The following is a 23756-nucleotide window of genomic DNA, read 5'->3' as shown; positions in this document are numbered from 1 at the left end:
GGTACGCAGGATAAGGTTAAAATATCCCAGAATTAAGTTTGGGGTAAGATTTATATCTTGTTTGGTTGAATAAATTTATAACTTCAATCAAACAAGGTATAAATTTTATCCCAAATTTAATTTTGGAATTCCCATGTCATCCCATCATTTCATCAAGCTTGGGATTATATTATCCCACCTCGTAGGGGGATAAATTAGTTGTAGGACTATAATTCGAGGATTATAATATGAGGATAACTTAATGCTATCTCCTAAAAACAAGAATTTGTAATAAACAGGGAAAATAATTTTTTGAGAAACAAAGCTTTCAACCAACAAGGCAGCAACCGTGTCTTTATTTAATCGTGGATGTATGGTGAGATCACCTTTATTATTTTCCACTTTTTCTATTTTTCTCTTTTAGCATCACATCGTTCTGGGTCTTTCTTTCTCTGTTTCTTGCCACCATACATATTCTTTACTTGAAACAACTCTTAACAAAAAACTCTTCAAGAAAAACAAACCAATACTCTAAACTAAATGCTAACAAAATGCAACAACAATGTCCTAGCAACTCCTTTCTCTACAACACCACACAATGTTCATGCAACCCAGGCTACTTATTAAACATCACAACTAAAACCTGTTACTTGTACAATGAATGGGGTCCAGTTGAAATTGACTCAGGTGTTGAGAATAATAGATCATTGTTATTTCCAGGAAGTGGTACCCTTTTTGATTTTGATTCAATTAGAAGGTTGACTCAATCACAAGCTGTGTTTCTTGAAGCTACACTTATTATGTTGCTTTCTTGGCTTTGTTTTTGCTTTATTGCACGGTGTGCTCCACTTGGTGATGGACGTAACATTTGGTTTAAGATCCGATGGTGGATTAGTCGACTTGATGTCTGCTTTGCATCTCGTCATTGGCTTGTATGACTTTCTTCAACTTTTCTTTGTTATATTCAAATTTTATGTTGTTGGTGTTTACTTTTTTATTTCATGATTAATGGATTTGTGAAGGCATAATTTAGGTCCCTTTGCCCCAATTTGTTTGTAATTGGACTATTTTATGGAGATAGTTGGACATCATTGGCTTGTGTGATTTCTTGAACTTTCTATTGTTATTTTTGTTTGTGGGGATGAAACTTTATGTAGTTGGTGCCTAATTTTGCGTTTTAGTTCATGATTAATGGATTTGTGAGGTATAATTTAGTGGGTGTTTGGACATAAAAAAATGTGAAATTTGAAAAAGAAATACTTACTCTGTCCCGATTTATGTGGCACAGTTCGAATTTTGAGAGTCGTTTACTTTTGACCATGAATTCTGGCATGGAATGTTTAAGTTTCTTGAATTAAAATTTACATATTTGTATGAATTTCTTTATCCTTCCTTTGTTATTGAAATTTTATGTTGTTTGTGTTTAATCTTACTTTTTATTTCATGATGAATGGATTTATGAGTCATAATTTAGGTCCCTTTGCCCCAATTTGTTTTTACTGAAAGTTAATTGGACTATTTATGGAGATAGTTGTATATAGATTATAAGCTGCAAAAAGTTTATGGAATGTTTGACTTTTGGGAAGTCATTTGTTATTTTCCTTTCTAGGATGAAATTTTATGTAGTTGGTGCTTATTTTTTGTGTTTTAATTTTATGATTAATGGATCTGTGACGCATAATTTAGGCTCCTGCAAATTACTTCCTCTGCCCCAATTTGTTTGTAATTGGACTATTTTATGGAGCTAGTTGGACATAGATTTGAAAGTAAAGTTTTGATTTTGCAAACTGAATTTACTATAAAGGGTGTGTTCGGTATGCAGGAAAATGTTTTCCAGGAAAATAAGTGGGTTTCTTACTTGTTTTCTAATGTTTGGTAAGTAAACAAAAAATTATTATCCCAAAAGCATTTATATGGAGTCTAGCAAAACACTATGAAGGGGCGTTGGGATGCTCAAGGGGTGGGTGGGTGGGGATGACACGATAAACTTGGAATGTCACTTATGAAACTTGTTTTCCTTACTCCCATTAGGGAAGTCATTATCCCCATTTTTAAGGAACTTGTTTTCCTAGTTTGACCAACCAAACATGGAAAAACATGCTACATAACTCGAATTTGTCAGCATCAATTTAAAACAAACATTTTAATGACAAATAGGACCTTGGTTTAGATTTAAGACTAAGCCCGAAGCTACCTGGTACCTTTTCTGGTGGGAATTGGCAGGTATCCCGTGGAATTAGTCTAGGTGCGGGCAAGCTGGCCCGAACACCACGGTTATCAAAAGAAAAAAAGACTAAGCACGAAGCAGGATATTTGCTGGTTGAATGAACTCACCTTTGACTTCTGCTGCCATAAATGCTAGCTTCTTGTTGCTTTAATAATGATTCTTAGCTATTTGCCAGACATAGATATTTTGGAACGTTTGACTTTTTGGAAGCCGTATGTGACAACCAAATTTGGAAAAGAAGTTACATATATTTTGGGTTGTTTAAGGGGTTTTGAGCATGTGCAGTCTGGTATGGTATATGTTGAGTGCATATTAAGATTCAAAAGAAGAGTGAGATAAAAGTAGGTCGATAGGAAGAGCCCTCCTCGTCTATTATAATTTAATACCTTGCTTCTTGGACTTATAAACATGCCACATAACTCTAATTTGTCAGCACCAATTTAAAACAAACATTTTAATGATAAATAGGACCTTGATTTAGATTTAAGACTAAGCACGAGACAGGATATTTGCTGTTTGAATGAATTCGCCTCGGGGTTCTGGTGCCATAAATGCTAACTTCGTGTTGCTTTAATAATGATTCTTAGCTGTCCTATATCATTTTCTACATTATTGTTTTTCCGTGGAAGCAGCCACTAATGCTTGGATTAGGTTAGGCTGTCTACATCACACCCCTTGGGGTGCGGCCCTTCCCCGGACCCTGCTAACGGGATGCTTTGTGCACCGGGCTGCCCTTTTACATTATTGCTTTTCCAATATCTCCAATTGGTGGTTGTCAGAAATTTGCGAAAGTAAGCAAAGTCTGGAGGTGAATCATTGATTTGATTTACTATTAGGGGCTCTATAGGTTGGTTTGGTTGAGTGACATATATGATTTTCTATGATAGTTAGTTGCAAAAATTATATTGGATATTTTGCTTCTGGGTGCAACTATTGCTTTTGTTCCATGGAACTGAAACGAGAAACTGGGAATATGATAAATGGAGAAACTGCAAGATGGAACATGCCAAAGTTATCCTTCAGTCAAAGAATAATGTGACTCATCCATCCCCTCCTCTTAGGCACCCTGTAGCCTAAGTAAGATATTTCCACTTCCAACCCTTAATGAGGGCTTAAAAAGAAAAGCGAAATAAGATCAGATTGCCTTCCTACCCATAACTAAAACTTGAAAAAGGAAAAAAGAAAAAAGAAAAAGAGAAAAAAAACATCAAAAATGCCTTGCTAGAGCTGCCTCTAAAGTTTGACACAAACATGAGTTAATAAAAGGGAGGCGGAGATGATGGAGAAGGGCAAGAATCTATATTTTCAAAAGAATCTTCTTAATGCTGCTTTTCTTCAATAAAGCCCTGATACTTATCAAAGAGAATCACCCGCAAGGGTGGCTCAGTTGGTTGAGCATGGGGCTTTCATAATGGAGGTCTCAAGTTCGAAACCCCCTGCCTACGACAGTAGGGGATTTGCTTCTGGGTCGAGCTCGTCGCACCGGGCTTGCCTAGTGTGGGTTACCTCTCCTGTGTGGTTTGCGAGTTATTGCACAAGAAATTTGGGTTTACCACCGTGCGCACCCGAGGGTAGCGAGTACGGGTTCCATGTCAAAAAAAAAAAAAAAAAACTTATCAAAGAGAATCTGTATAAAAAAAAATACAGAAAAAGTTTATGCAGAAAGATAGGTATGATGAGTCTTTCTTCTATTTGTTTGTTTATTCAAATTATCGCCATTCGTGGTTTTTAGGCCTATAATAATTGATATTTAGCGGCAACTGCAGTTTGGTGCTTTCTCAAGGCGATGTATTGAAGTTGTCCTGTATATTATTTTCTTGAGGTGTTCCGCACTTTTGAGATTAATGAGGAAGCTGATGTTCTTAGTGTCAAGAGCTGAAATAGTACCGCCAATTAATATCCAGGGGTAGTAACCAGAGTTGTGGAAAATTTCCTTTGGGCATTTAGTTTTGGAATTACCTACTTCCATTCTTTCAAGCCACTTCATTGAGTGGTTGAACATCAATTGCATTCTCCTGGGATGCTCTTTTCTAGTATCACATATCGAAGTGGAGAAAAAAGGCATTAACAGTGAAAAGGTCACGTTAATGCCGTACGTCTCATTATATCTTTTCCTTGAAATCTAAGGTTAGTTCTTAGGGTGGATCTTGGTTTCCAGTCTTGTTTTGCTATTGGGAAGGAGCCTGTACTTCAATATGCTAGGACACATTCAACTAGGATCTATTATCTCATTGTGAATCCACTAGATTTCAGTTCCCAATCTAGTGTGACCACTAAGAGGTTCCAAGTCTTTTGCATTTTGCATCCCTTATGCATGCATCATCTTAAAATTTGCTTTGTATCCTTTGTTTTCACGTTCTGTCCCTTTATGTATATACGCACCAGCTTTTGTTTACATCCTATACTTTGTTGTTTCTTAATTTGCCCCCTAAGATGTGCATTATTCTATTATTTGCACCATATCCTTTGAAAGTCATAAATACTTCATTTAGTAATGGGAAAATAGGTTACCCTGTCCGCACCGGAAGAGTAGCGGCTGCGGGTTCCCATGTCATTGGAAAAAAGAAAGGGAAAATGGGAATAATATAATTCAAGGGAACTGTACCAGGTACTGAATACTGCAAAAATATTTGTTTCATCTCTATATTCTCTTTCCACAGAATCTACGATTCCCTTTTCAAGTAAAACAGATGTCCAAGTTCCAACAACACTATTCTTTTAAAAGCTTGGACCTAAGTTGTTGACTTGTTGTTAGCAAAATAAAGCAAACACAGAAGGGATTCGAACCCTTGACTTCTTGTTGGGTGAGTATTAAAAAAAAAAAAAAAAACTACTGAACCTGAAGTTCTCTTTGTTTAAACACCAATAAATGGTTTAACATAAGACGATTTTCACCTATGATAAATACATTTCAAAAAGTGAAATTTTGATGAGGCGAGTTGTAATAATGTACTTGAATTAAATTTTATTAATATAGTCTGAATTTTATTTCTTAAATACGATGTTGTTACAAAGTTTGATCACTTTTTAAAATGTCAACACTGCTTCTGAAAAATTCTGTGTATGCCCCTGGTTGGTGTTGTTGGGTGTGGAATTGGCCAACAAGTCAATTCTTTTGTTCACATAGTCGTGATGTAAGCGCTTACCTCATCTTAGTCATGATGTAAGCGGCGACCTCAATCAATAGGAAATTCATTCATATAAATAGACACACGATCATTTGCTAAAAACAACACAAAAATTGAAGAAGACAGACACGTCCCAAAGAGAAATTCTAAGAGAAATACTCTTAGTGAAAGGCCTAAGTAAGAGAAGGTCTTTGAGAGAATTTTCTGTGGTAAAATTCTTGAGTGTAATTGGGATTGGGGTTGTGAGGTTGAGTGTTGTAAACACTTGTAATATTTCTTCTTTAATAAGATCTGCAGCAGCAACGTGGACGTAGCTCTCACATTGAGGGTGAACCACTATAAATCTGTGTGTGCTATTTATTATTCGCTTACATCACGGCGTAAGTAGGTTCTGTCTAAGGAGGTTGGTATTTAAGTGGTCCAGCTGTGACCCTCCAATCTTTCCTGGGAACCTGCTTACAAAGGTCGGATTTGGGATTTAAATCCTAACAACTGGTATCAGAGCAACAGGTTGTGTTGTGATTTAGAAAAGATGGGAGGCGAAGATGGTACGACGCACGGCATCGGTAAATTCGATGGTACAGATTTTGCGTTCTGGAGAATGCAAATTGAAGATTATTTATATGGCAGAAAGCTTCATGAACCTCTGAGTCCTAAACCAGAGGAGATGAAACAAGCAGATTGGAATCTCCTCGACAGACAAGTTCTGGGAGTCATTCGGCTGACGCTGTCGAAGAACGTTGCTCACAACGTGGCAAAGGAGAAGACCACCGCAGATATGATGAAGGTATTGTCTGATATGTATGAGAAACCTTCGGCAAATAATAAGGTATTTCTCATGAAGAAACTGTTTCATCTAAAGATGATGGAAAATGCTCATGTTCTTTTGCACACATAAATGAATTCAATACCATTGTAAATCAATTGTCATCGGTAAAAATTGATTTCGATGATGAAGTACAAGCTCTAATTTTGTTGGCATCCCTACCAAATAGCTGGGAGCCAATGAGAGCAGCGGTTAGTAATTCTGTCGGCAGTGACAAACTAAAGTTCAACGATGTTAGGGATCGTATCCTTGCTGAGGAGGTGCGCAGGACAGATTCTGGAGAGGCATCGACGAGTTCTGCTTTTAATGTTGAAAACAGAAGCAGAAATTTTGACAGAAACTACAACCGAAATAGGGGCAGATCGAAGTCAAGGAATGGCAGGGGTCAATCCAGACCAGGACGAACACATGAGTGTTGGAACTGTGGAAAACCAGGTCACTTCAAGAAGAACTGCAGGGCGCCAAAGAAGGAGGACAACAAGGGGGCTGGAATCAACGCTGCTACGGAAGACATTGGCGATGCGTTGTTGCTATCGGTTGACAGCCCGATAGACTCTTGGGTGCTTGACTTCGGGAGCGTCCTTTCATACCACCCACGTACGTCATGATATAATGACAAACTACGTGGCTGGGAATCTCGGCAAAGTTTATTTAGCCGATGGAGAGCCGCTAGACGTTGTTGGCACGGGAGACATTAATTTGAAGATGTCAAATGGATCCTCGTGGAAGATTACAAAAGTTAGACATGTTCCAAAGCTGATGCGAAACCTGATCTCAGTAGGTCAGCTTGATGATGAGGGATATGATCTCAATTTTGGTAATGGGTCTTGGAAGGTGGCGAAAGGTGCTATGGTAGTTGGCCGAGAAGAAAGATTGGCACTCTCTACATGACGACTAGCTGTCGTGATACTTTGTGGTTGACAACACAAAGAAGACAGATTTGTGGCATTGTCGGCTGGGACATATCAGCCAGAAGGGGATGAAGCTGTTGGTGACAAATGGCTTAATTCCGGAGCTGAAGACGGTGGACCTTCATACGTGTGAGAGCTGCATTCTCGGAAAACAAAAGCGAGTAAGCTTCTCAAATGCAGGCGAGGAGTTGAAGGTCGAAAAGTTGGAATTGGTGCACACAGACGTGTGAGGACCTACCTGTTCCCTCTCTTGGAGGATCACACTACTACGTGACCTTCATTGATGATTCAACCAGGAAGGTGTGTGGTTTACTTTATGAAAAATAAATCAGATGTGTTTAGTGTATTCAAAAAGATGAAGCCATGGTTGAGAATGAAACAAACCTCGAGTTGAAGTGTTTGAGGTCAGAACGACGGCGGAGAATACCGATGGTATTTCAAAACGATGCTTCTGCCGATAATGGGATCAAGATGATGAAGACTATTCTGGAACACCGCGACAAAATGGAGTAGCCGAAAGAATGAGCCGAACGTTGAACGAGCGTGCTCGGAGTATGAGAATACACTGCGGACTGCCAAGAACATTCGTGGCGGATCAATCTGCATGACATGGCCTTAGCAGGGGTAAGTGGTTCCCTTGGATTTGAGATTCGAGAAGAAGTGTAGGTGGCGAAGGTAAATCTTTCATTTACGAAAGTGTTGGGCACTTATCATATGTTAATAATGATGATGATACGGCTAGAAGCAAGCTTGATCAAAATCAAAGAAGTGTTACTTTATTGGCTATGGTGACAACGAGCTTGATTACCGTTTTTGGGATGAACAAAATCGGAAGATCATCGAAACCGAGAATGTTATGTGACGAAGGAAGTGCGTACAAAGACAAGTTGCAAAAAAATTGAGGAAATGTCGGGACAAAAATCGGAAATAGTTGATTTGAGAGATTTCCGGACACTGAACGCACGACCGAATACAAGGGGAAAGAGGAACAAACAATCTAGAAGGTCTTGATGAAAGTGCGATTACGAAACAAATGCGAGCTTGATACAACGTAGATCGTCGGATCGGGAAGCCGATTCACGAGGTACTCCGTCCCGTCCGACTACGTTACTGCTGTTTACGTGGGGGGCTAGGAATGTTATGAAGAAACAATGCGAGTCGATGAATCGACCAAGTGGGAGCGAGAGACGATGAAGATGAGATGGATTCGCTATCGGCCAGGTCATACATGGGAGTTAAGCAGGAGTTGCCCGAAGGATAAGAAGGCATTGCGAAACAAATGGGTTTATCGGATAAAGGAAGAACCCGTCAGAAACAAGCGTTATAAAGCAAGGTTGGTTGCGAAAGTTTCAACGAAAAGAAGGCATCGACTATACGGAGATCTTCTCTCCCGTGGTCCAGATGGTGACTATCGAAGCTGTTCTTGGAGCGGTAGCGAAAGGAAAATCTACATCTGCACGGATGGACGTGGCTTGCATTTCTTCACGGTGATCTAGACGAGGAAATCTACATGCGGCAGTAGGAGGGATTCAAAGTCAAAGGAAAGGAGAATCGGTGTGCAAACTTCAAAAGAGTACGTACGGACTAAAACGGGCTCCAAACGATTAGTATTTAAAGTTTGACGACTTTATGAAGAAAGGCGATTTTTTGAGTGCGAGGCGGATCAACTGCTTCATTGCACTTTAAAATTTGAAGACTCGTACATGATCTTACTGTTCATGTCGACGACATGCTAATCGTAGGAGCAAACCTACGGGAGAGATTGATCGGTTGAATAAAGGGTTATCGGAAGAGTTTGCAATGAAGGATTTGGGAGGCACAGCAAATCCTTGGGATGAGAATAAAAAAAGGAGGGCGTCAAACTCTCGCGAGAAGAATATGTGAGGAAAGTTATCAAAAAGGTTCGACGTGCATGATGCCAAGCCGGTCGGCTCCACTTGTTGGACCTTTCGGTTGTCAAGAGAACGATCGCCGGCAATGAGGGATGAGAAAGAAACGGATGGACAAGATACCTTGTGCGTACACGATCGGTAGTCTTATGTATGCGATGATATGTACAAGGCCGGACATTGCACGTACGATGGGAGTTGTCTGCATTTATGAGCAATCGGGAAAGCAACAACTGGGGAGGCTGTGAAGTGGATATTCGGATATACGAAAGGCGACTCGAGTTCGGCTACGTATTTTCGAAAATCAAAAACGAGGTTGCGAGGTATGTTGATGCGGCAACGGTGGTGATATTGATAGCGAGAAAGAGCATATCGGGTATGTTTACACCTTCGAGATGCTAACGATCTCTTGGGTTTCCAAGTTGCAAAAGATAGTAGCTCTCTCTAGTTGTGAGGGGCGAGTACGTTCTTTGTGACGGAGGCCACGAAAATGATGTGGCTCTGATCTTTTGCGGGAATTGGATCGGGACCACGAGGGAAGTGTGCTATATTGTGATAGCCAAAAGTGCCGTTCATTTGGCAAAGAACCGGTCTACCGTGCTCGAACGAAGCACGTACGACTCGGTACCATTTCATTAGATCGGCTTTGGAAGATGAGCGCTAGTGCTTGAGAAGATCGCGAGGGAGTCGAATCCGGCGGACATGCGTGACAAAGGCGGCTTCGTTGGCGGATTAGGATTTAAATCTTGAGAGTCAGAGAATTGTTGGGTTGAGGTTTGTAAAAGAGTTCCGAAAGGAAAAGATTGGAGGGTCACGGTGGACCACTTAAATACCAAAATATATTTTTCCTCGCAGAGCAACCCTCTTACACGCCAAATAGAAGAAAAAACAGCCGCGAAGAGAAAATCTGTACTCTTTAGTGAAGAATAAATAGCACGCACTTAGTTTATAGTGGTTCGCTCTCGAATGTGAGAGCTACGTCCGCGTTAGGCTGTGCGGATCTTATTAAAGAAGAAATATTACAAGTGTTTATGACACTCGGCCTCACAACTCCTGATCCCGATTACACTCGAAATTTTACCGAGAAAATTCTCTCGAAGACTCTTCTTGCACCAGGCCTTTCGCTAAGTATTTCTCTTAGAATTTTTCTCTCTTTGGGATGTGTTGTCTTTTCTTCTTTTGTGTTATATTTAGCAAATGATCTTGGTGTCTATTTATAGGAATGAATTTCTATGATGAGGTCGGCGGCTTACATCACGACTAAGATGAGGTAGCGGCATCACGACTATGTGAACAAAAGAATTGACTTGTTGGCCAATTCCACGCTGACAAATCTCCCTTGAAGACTAATTTTAATTTGTCTTGGCTTTGATCGATGCGGCGGCTCTTTCCCTAGTTTCATGCCTTCGTGCGGGCCGATGCGGGGCGAGCATAAGCCGGTTGTCTATAATCCTCGTTTTGCCTTTGTCAGCGTAATAGCCTGGATTCGACTCCTGCGATTTTCTCAAGCACTAGCGCTCCGTCTTCCCAAAGCTGATCTAATGAAATGGTACCGGAGTTGTATGTGCTTCGTTCGAGCATGGTAAGTAAAGGGTTCTTTGCCAAATGAATGCCTTTGGCTATCCTTGATATAGTGCTTCCCTCGTGGTCACGATCAATTCATGCCCGAGAAAAGATTGTAGCTACATCATTTCCTTTGTAGTGACTCGTCGCATGACAACGTATCGGCCTGTGACTAGAAGAGCTACTATCGTTTGCAACTTGGAAACCCGAGGGTGCACTACCTCACGAAGGTGTAAACATACCGGATGTACTCTTTTCTTATCAATATCACCATTTTTGGGCAACCCCCCTGCAACCCTGTTTTGTTTTGAAATCGGGAAATGGCTTCCTTTAAATTCGAATACCCACCGGCCCCCCGTGTTCTTTCCGGTTTCTCTTTGGGGCCCCATTTGCAATCCCCCCCCTTTACATTCATTGCTCTAAGACTAGTTGGGATGAAAGTTTTTTCCCTCCTTTTCCCTTCCAAGGCACTTTTCCTAAACGAAAATGTCACCCAAGGGGCGGTGGTTTCATCGTAAATGTTAATTTTGATTTTTTAGTTTCTTGTGGGGTTTTGATCCCTCCCTTCATTCTTGGGTTTCCTCCCTCCTTAAAAGTTTTAAAAAACCCCTTTTGTTGAATCAATCCCCTTGGGTTTCTCACTACGATTAGCATGTCGTCGACATAGAGTAGCTTATGCTCGTATGCAAGTCTTCCAATTTTTTTGAGTAACGACGATGATAAACCTCGCGCTGTTTTAAATGTTTCTTCATGGGGCATCAAACTTTCTAAATACAATTTATCTTGGAACTGTTTTAATCCGTCTGACTGCTTTTGAAGTTTACCACCGAGATTCTCCTTTCCTTTGACTTTGAATCTCGGTTTCGCGTGTAGATTTTCTCGTCTAGATCGCGTGAAAATGCGGTTTTCCGTCCGTACATTGCGGATGTAGATTTTCCTTTGCTACCGGTCTAAGAACGATTCGATAGTCACCGTCTTGACTACGGAGAAGATCTCCGTATAGTCGATGCCTTAACTTCATTGAAATCACTTTGCAACTTGGCCTTGCTTTATAACGCTTGCTTCCGTTGGATTCTTGCACTGTCCCAGATAAACCCGTTTGTTTTGCAATGCCTTCTTATCCTTTGTGAACTCGGCTAACTCCCATTGTATGATTTGCCGATGGTGAATCCAAAATCTCGTGCTTTCGTTGCTCCTCCAGCTTGGTCGATTCATCGACTTGCGTTGCTTCTTCATTAGACACCATTAAAATCTATCGGTGAGTAGAATGTGGTTGAGGGATGGAGAGTACACGTGAATCGGCTTCGATCTGGATGATCCTCGCGATTCTGTGATTGGCGTACGCTTATTTGTTTCGAAATCGGCACTTTCGTCGCTTCCCTTACTCGGATTGTTTGTTCCCTCTTATCGAAAATTTGTCTGTTTTTGCGGCTCGGTGTCGGGAAGTCTCTCCAAATCCTTTATTTCCGATTTCTTGTCTGACATTCTGAATTTTTTGCAACTTGTCTTTGTGCGGACACCTGCGTTGAAGACAACATTCACCTTCGGATGATGTTGATTTTGTTCATCCCAAAATCGGTAACCAAGGTCGGTGTCACCATGCGCGATAAAGTAACAACCTTTGATTTTGGATCGAAGCACTTAGCGTATCATCGTTATGAACATATGATAAACGTGAACACTTTCGAAATGAAAAAGATTTACCTTCTTGCCACTCCGGCCTTTGCAAATTCGAAATCCAAGGAGCGCGGTCCTCGGTTAATTAAGAAGGGCGCGGTATTGAGCGCATACGCCGAATGTCTTGGGCGATCCCGAGTGTATTCTCGTACTCCGAGCACGCTCGTTCAACGTTCGGTTCATTCTTTCGGCTACTCCGTTTGTTGCGGTGTTCCGGGAATAGTCTTCGTCATCGGTCCCATTATCGGCACGATGCGGGTTTGAAATCACCATCGGTGTATTCTCCCGATTGTCGGACCTCAAACACTTGACTTGAGGTTTGTTTCATTCTCGACCATGGCTTTCCATCTTTTGAATACACTAAACACGTCGGATTTATTTTTCATAAAGTAAACCTGTGCGGTTGAATCATCGATGAAGGTCACGTAGTAGTGTGATCCTCGAGAGAGAACGGGTGGTAGGTCCCGCACGTACGTGTGCACGAATTCCAACTTTTCGACCTTGACTCCCCTGCATTTGGGAAGCTTACTCGCTTTTGTTTTTGAGAATACGGCTCTCACATATGAAGGTCCCGTCTTACCGACTCGATTAAGCCATTTGTCACCAACGACAGTCCATACAGGGCGATATGTCGGCCGAATGATGCCTGGTCATAGCCTGTGTTGTCGACCACGACCATGTCGATTATCCACGACGGTGGTCGTCGTGTGAGGGTGTGTCTTTCCTCGACCCGGCCACCATGGCCACCGCCGCCCTAGCGGCAGGGCGTTGCAAGTGAGATCGTATCCGCCATTAAGTACCTGCGAGATCAGGTTTCGCGTCGACTTTGGAACGTGTCCCAGCTTTGTAATCTTCGAGGGATCGTTTGACATCTTCAAATTAATGTCTCCCGGGTGCAACAATGTCTGGCCGACTCTCCGTCGGCTAAATAAACTGCGAATTCCCGACCACGTAGTTTTGTCATTATATCATGATGTGGGGTGGTATGAAAGGACGGCTTTCATGCTTGCAACGGGGGTCTATCGGTTTTGTCAGCAGATGTATGTGTCCGTGATATGTCTTCCGTAGCGAGCGTTGATTCCGGCCCTTGTTGTCCTCCTTCTTTGGGCCACTGTGATTCTTCGAGTGACACAGTTTTCCACAGTTCAACCTCGTGTGTTCGTCTGATGCGGATTGACCCTGCCATTCCTTGACTTCGATGCCTTTTTATTTCGATTGTAGTTTCCTAAGCGTCAAAATTTACATTTTCACATTAAAAAGCGAACTCGTCGATGCCTCTCCGAGATGCTTTCACCTCCTCGCCGCAAGGATACGATCCCAACATCGTTGAACTTTAGTTTGTCACTTCAGCGGAATTACTAGCATTTGCTCTCATTGGTCCCGGCTATTTGGTAGGGATGCCAACAAAATTAGAGCTTGTACTTCGTCATCGAAATCAATTTTTACGGAGTGACAATTGATTTACAATGGTATTGAATTCATTTATGTGATAACGATGTTGCATGAGCGTTTTCCATCAATGCTAGATGAAATAGTTTCTTCGTGAGAAATACCTTATTATTTACCGAAGGTTTCTCGTACATATCGAGACAATACCTTCGTCATATACGCGGTGGTCTTCTCATGCACGTTGTGAGCAACGTTCTTCGACGACCGGCGGTAAGACGGCTCCCGAACTTGTGCAGCCGAGGAGAATTCCAATGCGCGTTTCGCACTCCTGCGGTTTAGGACTCGGAGGTTCGTGAAGCTTTTACCGCCGTATAAATAATCTTCAGTTGCATTCTCCCGAACGCAAAATACGTACACGTCGAATTCTGGTCAGGTGCGTGCGTCGTTGCTGTCTTCGCATCCCCGTGCTCGTCACAACACAACTTTGTTGCTTTGATACCGATTGTTAGGATTTAAATCCCAAATCCGACCTTTGTAAGCGAGTTCCCGGGGAAAGATTGGAGGTCACGGCACTGGACGACCGTAAATACCAACCTCGCTTGAAGCCAACGAACCTACTTACGGCGGTGTGAGAAAGAATAAATAGCACACACGGTTATGGTGGTTCCGTCTCGGTGTGAGAGCTACGTCCACGTTCTGCTTTGAGATCTTATTAAAGAAGAAATATTACAAGTGTTTACAACACTCAACCTCGCAACTCGAGTCCCAATTACACTCGGGGTTTTACCCACGGAAAATTCTCTCAAGACCTTCTTTTACTTGGGCCTTTCCTTTAGGTATTTCTCTTAGAATTTTCTCTCTTTGGATGTGTTGTCTTCCATTTTTTTGTGTTATATTTAGCAAATGATCTTGGTGTCTATTTATAGGAATGAATTTCCTATGATGAGGTCGTGCACATCACGACTAAGATGAGGTAGCGGCATCACGACTATGTGAACAAAAGAATTGACTTGTTGGCCAATTCCACCCAATGATGACGATAGACAAGGCGACATGCTCGGCTTGATTGGCACTGTACCCACAGTATGAAACTAGGAAAAGAGGCTGTTTGCGTCGATCAAAGTGTGAAGACAAATTAAAATTAGTCTTGGTGGGAGATTTGTTGGGTGTGGAATTGGCCAACAAATGTGATTCTTTTGTTCGCGTTTGATTACGCTCCCTCTTAATGGGGATTTGCGCCTGATTAAATCCTTTCAAAAAACATTTTCTAAAAACAAAAGGAAAAACCTCAAAAAAAAAAAAAATTAAAATGAAAACTAAATAAGAAGGGAAAATTTTTCGATAAAAATTTTTGGTGTTTTAATTGGGTTTATTAGTTTTAAAATTTAAATTTTCTTTAATAAAACCCGGGGGGAAAAATGGATCTTTAAATTATGAACATTTTTAAATTTTTTGTGTATTTTCCACGGCGTAAGCCATAGTTACTTGTCTAAGGAGGTTGATTTAAGTAGTCAGTATGTTGATCTTTTCACCGGGAACACCTTAGCTACAAGGTCGGATTTGGGATTTAAATCTAGCAATTATTAATCATATTGAATCTAAGTATCCCCTTACCGAGGCAGCTCAGAATTCAACATGCACTTTATAGATTATATATCTTAGTTACTTGTTGAAATAATGGCCTTTATTTTTCTTGTTTTCGCGTATGACAAATCACGTCTCACTGCGCCTGTTTCTTGACAAATTTCGAATATGTGTGGAAAATAACTGCAAATCACAAACAAAATATGTTGAAACAGAGATTTTATTGATGAATATTGGGGGTACAAATCTGTTTATTCTCTTGATTCTTCTCTCCTAATATTTCTCCGTAATTCGAGGGCCGTTACTAGCGTCTTTATCGAACGTAGGAAGACCTCCTTGTGATGTATTTGTCCGAGAATGCCACATTTATGGGATTTTCGAGATATGCTTTGATCTCTTTGTGAATACCCCTGGAGTCTATGGGATACTCGAGATGCCTTCCTAGGGATATGTGTCCCTTTATATAGGTGTGAGCTAGGGTTTAGGGTATAGTAGCCTCCAAGAAATCCTAATCCACCTTAGAGTTTGAAGATGGATTGAACTCATCTTGTAGAGTCCTATTTCAAATCCGGTAAAATTTCACTGTCTACAAATGCCCCCTACTTCAAGATTTGTCGGAGTGTAGACTTGCCAAAACTCGAAGACGAGACTTGAAGTACCCATAAAAATGGAGCTTCCAACTTTGCAGTTTTGTGGCTCTAGATTTGACATATCTGATTACTGAGAGAAGAGATGAAGGGCAGATTTGGTCCCACTGGGCGTGCCAATTTGTTTGCAACAAATTTCGAATATGTGTGGAAAATAACTGCAAATCACAAAATATGTTGAAACAGAGATTTTATTGATGAATATTGGGGTACAAATCTGTTTATTCCCTTGATTCTTCTCTCCTAATATTTCTCCGTAATTCGAGTGCCGTTAGTAGCGTCTTTCTTGAACTTAGGAAGACCTCCTTGTGATGTATTTGATCTCCAAGAATGCCGCATTTATGGAATTTTTGAGGTATGCCTTGTTCTCTTTGTGAATACCCCTGGAGTCTATGGGATACTCGAGATGGCTTCCTAGGGAATATGTGCCCCTTTATATAGGCGTGATCTAGGGTTTAGGGTAGAGTAGCCTCCAAGAAACCCTAACCCACCTTAGAGTTTGAAGATGGATTGAACTCATCTTGTAGAGTCCTATTTCAAATTCGGTAAAATTTTACTGTCTACAGTGCTTACTTGTGATGTGGTCATCCTGTTATACCACCGTTGTGGTGTTTGGTTTAGCAGTTTCCTGCGTTTCTGTGATACTGTAAAAGTATACTTCTGTATGTAAATACTTGAACACACATCTTGACAATCTTTAGATTTTTGTTTTTTATGTGCACCATTTTCATGTAGGATGACCAGAAGGTAGTCATGAAGCGGAAAACAGAGCTTGGTGGAACTTTTTCAATAGCTAGTTGGATACTTTTTATTGGTCTGTTTGCTGCGTGAGTACATGATGTTTTTTTCTCTCTTCAATTTCCAGTGTCTCACTATTTGTTTCAAGTATTTGGCCTGTTCTTATCTATAACTCTGTCTTTCTTCTGAATAATATTCTTCCCCTGTTCTTTTTCTTCTTTACCTTCTATTCCATCTATAATACTCTTTTTTTTGCTGCCACAGTTTGCTCTACCAAATAATAGCGAAGAGAAGTATTGAGATGCACACTGTGAGAGCAGCAAATGCACCTGATTTAGCTGCTTTTATAAACGATTTGGAGTTTAATATCACTACCATCTCAAGTATGAGCTGCTTACACTTACGTGGCCTCGGAACAGTGGTAACTGGGAACCCTGGCTTCGTTGACTATCGATTTGCTCCTCTGTCAACATTTGCCAACTATTCCTGTATAAACACAACTAAAGGACCGACCATTATGCTTAAGTGCAGCAACTGTCCACTTAGTCGGGACAATGCCTATATTTCATGGCAATTTGTTGATCTCCCAGATAGTCCTGCAGCAGCTGCTGGATTTCAGTTCAACCTAACAGCAAAAGATCCTAAAAATAAGAAGCATCTTAGCTTGGTCAGTGGAACACTGAGGAATGGAAGCAATTTTGACAAGAAACCAGTTACATTTAGAGGGCTGACACCAAATATATTGAAGTTCAATTTTTTCCCGAGAAAGTACCATAATTTGCATGACCTGAAGCTCATCCAACCACTACTTCATGAGTTTCTCCCAGGTTCATCTTTTAATGAGATAAGTCAACTCCAAGCATCACTCCAAAGACCTAATGATGGTCTAATCAACACGACATTGTATGTCAACTTCCTATCTTCCTATATTGTTGAGATCAAGAATCAAAATGTTTTGGGACCTGGTGAGTAACATCTTCATCTCTCGGCACATTTGTCTTTTTTTTTAAGCTTTCGATGTCTTCTCTGGCCAGCGTTTAAACCTTCTGATTTTTGAATTTTCCTTCTGTCATCTACTTAAGAGCGATAATAATGCACGTGCTGTGTAAACATCCTTTAGCTATGGAGTTTGCTGATATCTTTGTCCTCTCTTTTTCCTCGTGTATCATCTTTTGGGAGAAAGAGAGGGGGAGGAGGAAGTTCTAGAACTCAGGTGTTTTGTTAATATCTAAATTTCTTCTATATGTACATCTTGTGGTAGAATTAGGTATATGGTGTCCTGCAGCACCCACAGAGATATTCATTCTCTGGTTATAGTCCTAGCTGGCTGCTCCAGATCCTATGCCAATTTTGTCAATGCCAAAGTTGTCCCCTAGCATTTTTTCCCCCAGTGATTCACGAGCTGGCTAATACAGAGTGCAAAATTAACATTGCGCAACCTGTTAAATGCCAACCGTGTAAATGCCATTGCTGCGTAGCAGTGTAGGGCCTGAAGTGGAATGTTGTTTTATTTGGGAATGTTGACTGCTTGCCTATCTGGTTCTGCGGACAAGTTTGCTCATGTTTTGAACGAGCATGGTACTCGTATTGTCTTCAGGGGCTTTTCCACCAAAAAGGAACCTGATCTTTTAATATTTTTTAAAATATATAAAAGTAGACCTAATACTGAAATTTCTTTGGAATTCTATTTTTTCTATTTTATATAGTTTTAGTGCTTCAAGCTAGAGGAAACTTTTAGTGTGTGTGTGGCTGTAGAAATAGTGAAGTTGGGAAAAGATAGGATATCAGATGGAACATTTACCTTATCAGACAAAAATAAAAGGGAAAAAAAGATAGGGCAATCAGATGAAGACTTATTGCACTGCTGATTTTCAGGCTAAACTTACTAAAAAGAATATTGAACTGGCTAGTCTAATGCATCATTTCATAGTTTAACTGTTGTCTAAGTTATAATGCTGGACCACACCAATATAATACTCCCTCCGTCACAATTTATGTGATGCATGTTGACTGGCACGATGTTTAAGAAAAAGACTGGCTTTTGAACCTTGTGTCTAAAATAAGCCATAGATATTTGTGTTGCTATAAATCATCTCAGTAAGGCCAAAATGGTATGTTTAAAGTTAAATTATTTCTAAATATAGAAAGGAATCATCTTTTTTGGGACAAACTAAAAAAGAAATTGCATTACATAACTTGGGACAAAGGGAGTCAGAAGAGAAAACTGGCATGTAGGTTTGATTCAGAATTCTAGTATTTATATAGAGTGCTTTAAATGGTTCTTCATTTCAGAGGTTTTTTTGGGGCTATGTTTGATAATATCTTCCTCTCCCAAGAGTGCAGTAAGCTTCCTTGCGGATCTTGGTGGCCTTTATTGCATCAGTATTGTCCTCTTCTTCTACATTTTGGTTCAGGTACAGTTTGTTTTTCATTCTTTTGTTGTGGATTTCATTTGTAAGCTATGTTGCATGGACTTGTTCACGTGTTACACATCCAGTACCGGTATGTTAACACCCGGTAACGTGCATCTTTTGTCAATTCTTAGTATATTGTGAATAATCTGCGTAAAGAACCCATACTCATGTCACACCCATTCGACACAATATCGAGGCAAATGAAGTATCTGCGTAACATAGTTGCAAGTGTGGTTGAGAACAATGTGTTACCAAAAAGGAAAAAGAGACTTCGTTAATGATTTTGCTGTGCAAATTTGCTGTACGATAGTTGTTTGTACTTTAAGTGCTGATGGTAATGCACGGACTTTTCCAGTTAGTTGTCTGCTGATTTAATCGTTGAGATGGATCTTTTATGGCTCCCGCTTTAATGTGAGGTGGTAGAATTTTCATTTCACAGCTTTTCGACGTAGAAACATATTGGAGTTTGATTTCTTGATAGTTTCCTTTTGTTTTGGAGGAAAATTTGTCTTTCGATATACCTCTCAGATCTGCGCAGTGCTAGTTTCTTTATGAAGGGTCACATCAGAACAGAAAAAAAAAAAAGGTTGGGCAAAGCGTTTTTTCTCACACCGATTTTCTAAGTATAATTTTAACTCCTAAAAACCGAAACATTCAGGGTATTGTTTCTAATTTGCATAGAAGTTATTTACTTCTAGATTGGAATGTAGGTTGAAAATTAAGATTGATCTGGTGGCCTGAACTTAGTGATGGAAGAAAGGAACTATGAAGGACTTGAAATTGTAAAACCTATAAAGTAACTTTAGAGGGTCTTGCTTCTTTTCATGGAAAATTTACTTATAAATGTGTGTAGGGTGTGATTGACCCTTATGTCTATGCTTATTTATGTCAATGCTTCTATGTTACAGTGTGAATATAGGATCAAGAAATTACGCAATGAGGATAGTGTAATGCGAAAAGTTAGAAGTCGCCGAAAAGCTCAAGATTGCTGGGATAAAGTGAGTTTTAATATCAACAAAAATATCACTTGTTTTCTTGCTGATGAAATCTTTTTTAGTTATTATTGCCTATTCAGCTGCCCTGTCTAACTTCCTTATACTTTGCTTCCCCTTCCTTTTCCTGATAGTTGAGGAAATATGTGATGTACACATACGCTCCTAACCAATTGGAAGAGGTGTACGACATGAGAAATGATGGTTGTTGCACAGGCGTCAAGATGGAATCAGTCCATAGAAAGAGCTCTTCAGTTAGAGGAAGAGGGTCTAGCAAATTAGATACCATCAGTTTTAGCAGAAAAGTTGGTTTACCTAGTGAGAAGGTGCAGCCTCAACTCCTTTATATCAGTATGCTTACCTCTACTGCTTCTTTTACAAATTTCATGGAGATCGTAATTTTTTGAAGTCCTATTTTCCTTTCCCAGAGAGCCACTCCAGAGAAGATTGATACTCAAAGTGCCACACGTTTTTCGCTTGAACCTGCAGCAGATCTCCAAAAGCGTACACATCTGAAGGAAAAAAGAGTCAGTTACCTATTTCTCTCTGATGTTTTTGTTTCTTGTGTTTATTAAATGATATTTGTATTTTGGCTACTGTCTCGACCCATGCCCATGAATCTGTTCACGTGATTAGTGCCATCATGCCCTCCCTTTTACCATGATTTGGGCTTAACCTAACTTAGCAAAAGAGATATCTAAATGGTGTACATGGATGTTTAATCTCTTCTATTTTAACCATCAGCCCCTGTCTTGTTTTGATGTGGGATAAGACCAAGGGTGTCAGAGCTACTTCCTCTGGTTTCACTATTTTTGCTGTTATATAATAAGAGGTATTAAAAATGAACTGCTTTACTTTTTAGAGCTTCCAAAATGTCTTTGCTTCGATTGGGAACTACCTGTTAGTAGCTAATTTACTTTGGGGGTGGCATTTCTTTCGCTCTTCAGAAAGTGGCCTTGTACTTGGAGAAGCATTTTGGGAGTTGAAAAGAGAAAGGGAACTCATAATCCTGGCACAGTAGAATATGGACAAGAGTCCTTTTAATGGTTTTGTATTTTTTGTGAAATTACTGATTTAACATAAAGCTTTTTCATTTCTTAAATGTTGCCTCATGGTTTTAGATCTTTTTATAAGTCACTTCTATGTTAAGATCTTTTCCTGCTTTTGTTGTTAGTTCTTCCTCTACTTAACAATATACAGTTTTTTCTTCATATTCTCTGCTTATGCTGACGTATAATCGTTACTTGTTCCCTTATACAAAGCCTAACTATGCTAATACAACTTGGTTTTCATGTCCGCTTTCTTTATCTTCCCAAAGAACTAGTAACTTCACTTTTTTTTTTTATCTGTATAAAGCTGTTAGACTTACTTTATATTTATGTGACTTCAGTTTCAAGAAAATGCTGCACGTCCAAACACAAAAAGTAGTAAGCCTGAAGACATAATTGCTCCAGATGTAGAGAACGCTGTCCAGGCTCCAGCTTTTCCTGCAGCTGATGACTTTGCTGTTCCACCTCCGCCTCCATTTAGTAAGTCTAGAATCATGAGATCAGTGTTTATTATATTCTCCTTTCTCCGCGCCAACTAACATGCAAACTGTTTAGATTTCATGATGTCCGATTTTAAGCTGCTCATTCATGTCACGCTTCAACCTATTTAAGTTTATTCAAATTGCCAATGCCATCATCAAGATCACTATAGATTTGGTCAATGGGTTAAATGTTTGTGACAACTGACAAGTATGAGAAATTACAAGTCAAGGTTATGAGAGCCCGCTAATATTATTCTCTTGATTATGACAACGTATTTGAAGATTAGAAACTCCGATTATGTTGGTAACTCCTAACTGTAGTTAAATATTTCAACCATTTTCTTGTTCGGTAGTTTTTATGGAGATTCTTTTAATTCTATCCCTGTTTCTAGGAGTGTGGTCCCAATTTGGCAGTGTGTAGAAAACTTCGGCAATGATATGCTATGTTCCTTCTCTTTGTGTGGTGGTGAAGCCTTTATAGATTTCAGCACCTCTTGAAGAAAGAAGTGCAGTATAAAAAATATATCTGAGGTTTCAGCTATTATCGCTTGTGAATGGAGTGATAGGCGATCAGTAAAATAGTAAATCATGGAGCTTGATAGTTGTTCTAGCTTTGGGCGTTTAGAGTCTTTTTGCACTTAAGCTAATTGGAAGATCATTGCTTAGAGTGTCAACTAACTTTATGTCAATAAGCTATTCTTTCTAGTTTTCTGGTTTTATAACTTTCCAGTTGAGCAACCAACATTGCTGCATGTGGGTAGGGTTTTCTTTTTACCAGTGTTTACAGAGCTGTAATAAATGTAACAGGAGGCAGTCTGTGATTTACTTTTGATGATGGGACTTCCGAATATCTGTTATCAACTTTATTTATGGAGATCATATGTTTTCTACTCCACCATATGAACCAATGAAGTACTTAGGTTTCTGTACATTTGCTGTCCCTTAGAAGCATCTCTCTCACACTATTTTGCTGTTGTTACTGTTCGTTTACTGAATGCTCTGTACTGCTTTCCTAATTAGTTGTCATGTTTTCTTCACTGCCGTATTTCCTTTTCATAACTACTTTTATTTGCTGCACTTGAGCCAAGGGTCCTTTAGAAACAGCCTCTCTACCACCACGAGGTAGGCGTACGGTCTGTGTACACTCTACCCTCCCCAAACCCACTTGTGGGATTACACTAAGTATGTTGTGGTTGTTGTTGTTGTTAAAAGCATCTCTCTTTACATATTACTCCTTCAGTCTTTTTGAGACAAGAGTGATGGGGTCTGAGGAGTTGATGAGATTCTTACGTCAGTGATGTTAGATTGTGTAAATTGTAGTGCTTGCCTAAAGTGATGTCACTGCTTTTGTTCTGCAGAATTGCAGGCTGCTGATAATATCAGTATGATCAATCTCCAGAAAGATCTCGAAAACCTGTATGAATATAATATAGTGCTCAGGGAGAAGTTGATTGCTGCCCAGTCAATGCTTCATACATTAGCCAACAAGGAGTCGACTTTAGCAGCTGATAGTGGCGATATTATTACTAGAGAATGATTATGATCAATTAACGTGGTAGTGTGTGGGTGAACATTGCATTCAGAATTCCATTCTCCTGAATATCCTGAGAGAATTCTGGGATCTTGTGTGTTATGGGTGAGCATTTGCTCTCTGTGGCTGTTGATAATATCCTGTTAGTAGAACAAGCACTGAATGCAATGCTCCAAGGTGATGAAGTACTTTCCTATGTGCCGTACATTACAGATTTAGATGCATTATGACCCGAAAATCTTTGGAGTGGTTGAAGAGTTGTATAATTTCATTTCAATTAGCAGGGAGTTCATTCTTTTGGAGCAGGATTGTGTTCCTTTGTGAGTTAAATGTCTGAACCATGTAATTTTATACTTACTGGTGTAATGTACATTATGTAGGACAATGATTGAAGGAAATTTGATTACGATGATATTAGGGTGCATTGGATACAGTCGTTATTAAGCCATGTAATCTACCCGATACAATTATGCGGAAATGCATTTTGTTCCCTTTTCTTTTTTCTCTTCAAGTACTTCCAATTTTCTCACTGAGAAGGATTTTTAAAAAAAATATATATTGCCCAACAGAACAAATCATATCCACGTAGCCATAGTTTTCGTGTCATTTGAGCCGGGGGTCTTTTGGTTTGCGTACGCTCAACCTTTCATAGACCCTACTTCTGGGACTATACTGGGTAGGTTGTTGCATAACCGTTTTTTTCCGTAACAATGTTTATACACCTAGTGTA

At 39.9% G+C, this 23756-nt stretch overlaps 1 protein-coding gene across 2 annotated transcripts; it reads left to right on the top strand.

Annotated features, from left to right (window-relative positions):
- The first annotated feature begins 290 nt into the window (after positions 1-290).
- LOC132059537 (uncharacterized) lies at positions 291-23523 on the top strand. Of its 2 annotated transcripts, XM_059452161.1 has the most exons (9): positions 297-911; positions 16556-16647; positions 16823-17523; positions 18902-18972; positions 19881-19970; positions 20099-20290; positions 20393-20491; positions 21355-21493; positions 22854-23523. In XM_059452161.1, the coding sequence occupies exons 1-9, from the start codon at positions 531-533 to the stop codon at positions 23030-23032; spliced, it is 1944 nt and encodes a 647-aa protein (XP_059308144.1). In that variant the 5' UTR covers positions 297-530; the 3' UTR covers positions 23033-23523. The 2 variants fall into 2 exon arrangements, with proteins under 2 accessions (XP_059308145.1, XP_059308144.1); XM_059452162.1 differs by lacking the exon at positions 21355-21493 and having other exon boundaries at positions 291-911; positions 22854-23025.
- The last annotated feature ends 233 nt before the right edge of the window (positions 23524-23756 follow it).

This window comes from Lycium ferocissimum, chromosome 6 (assembly GCF_029784015.1).
Source record: "Lycium ferocissimum isolate CSIRO_LF1 chromosome 6, AGI_CSIRO_Lferr_CH_V1, whole genome shotgun sequence".
NCBI classification, from domain to species: Eukaryota; Viridiplantae; Streptophyta; class Magnoliopsida; order Solanales; family Solanaceae; genus Lycium; species Lycium ferocissimum.
The sequence above is the reverse complement of the archived record's forward strand: the minus strand, read 5'-3'. Positions and strand labels throughout refer to the sequence as shown.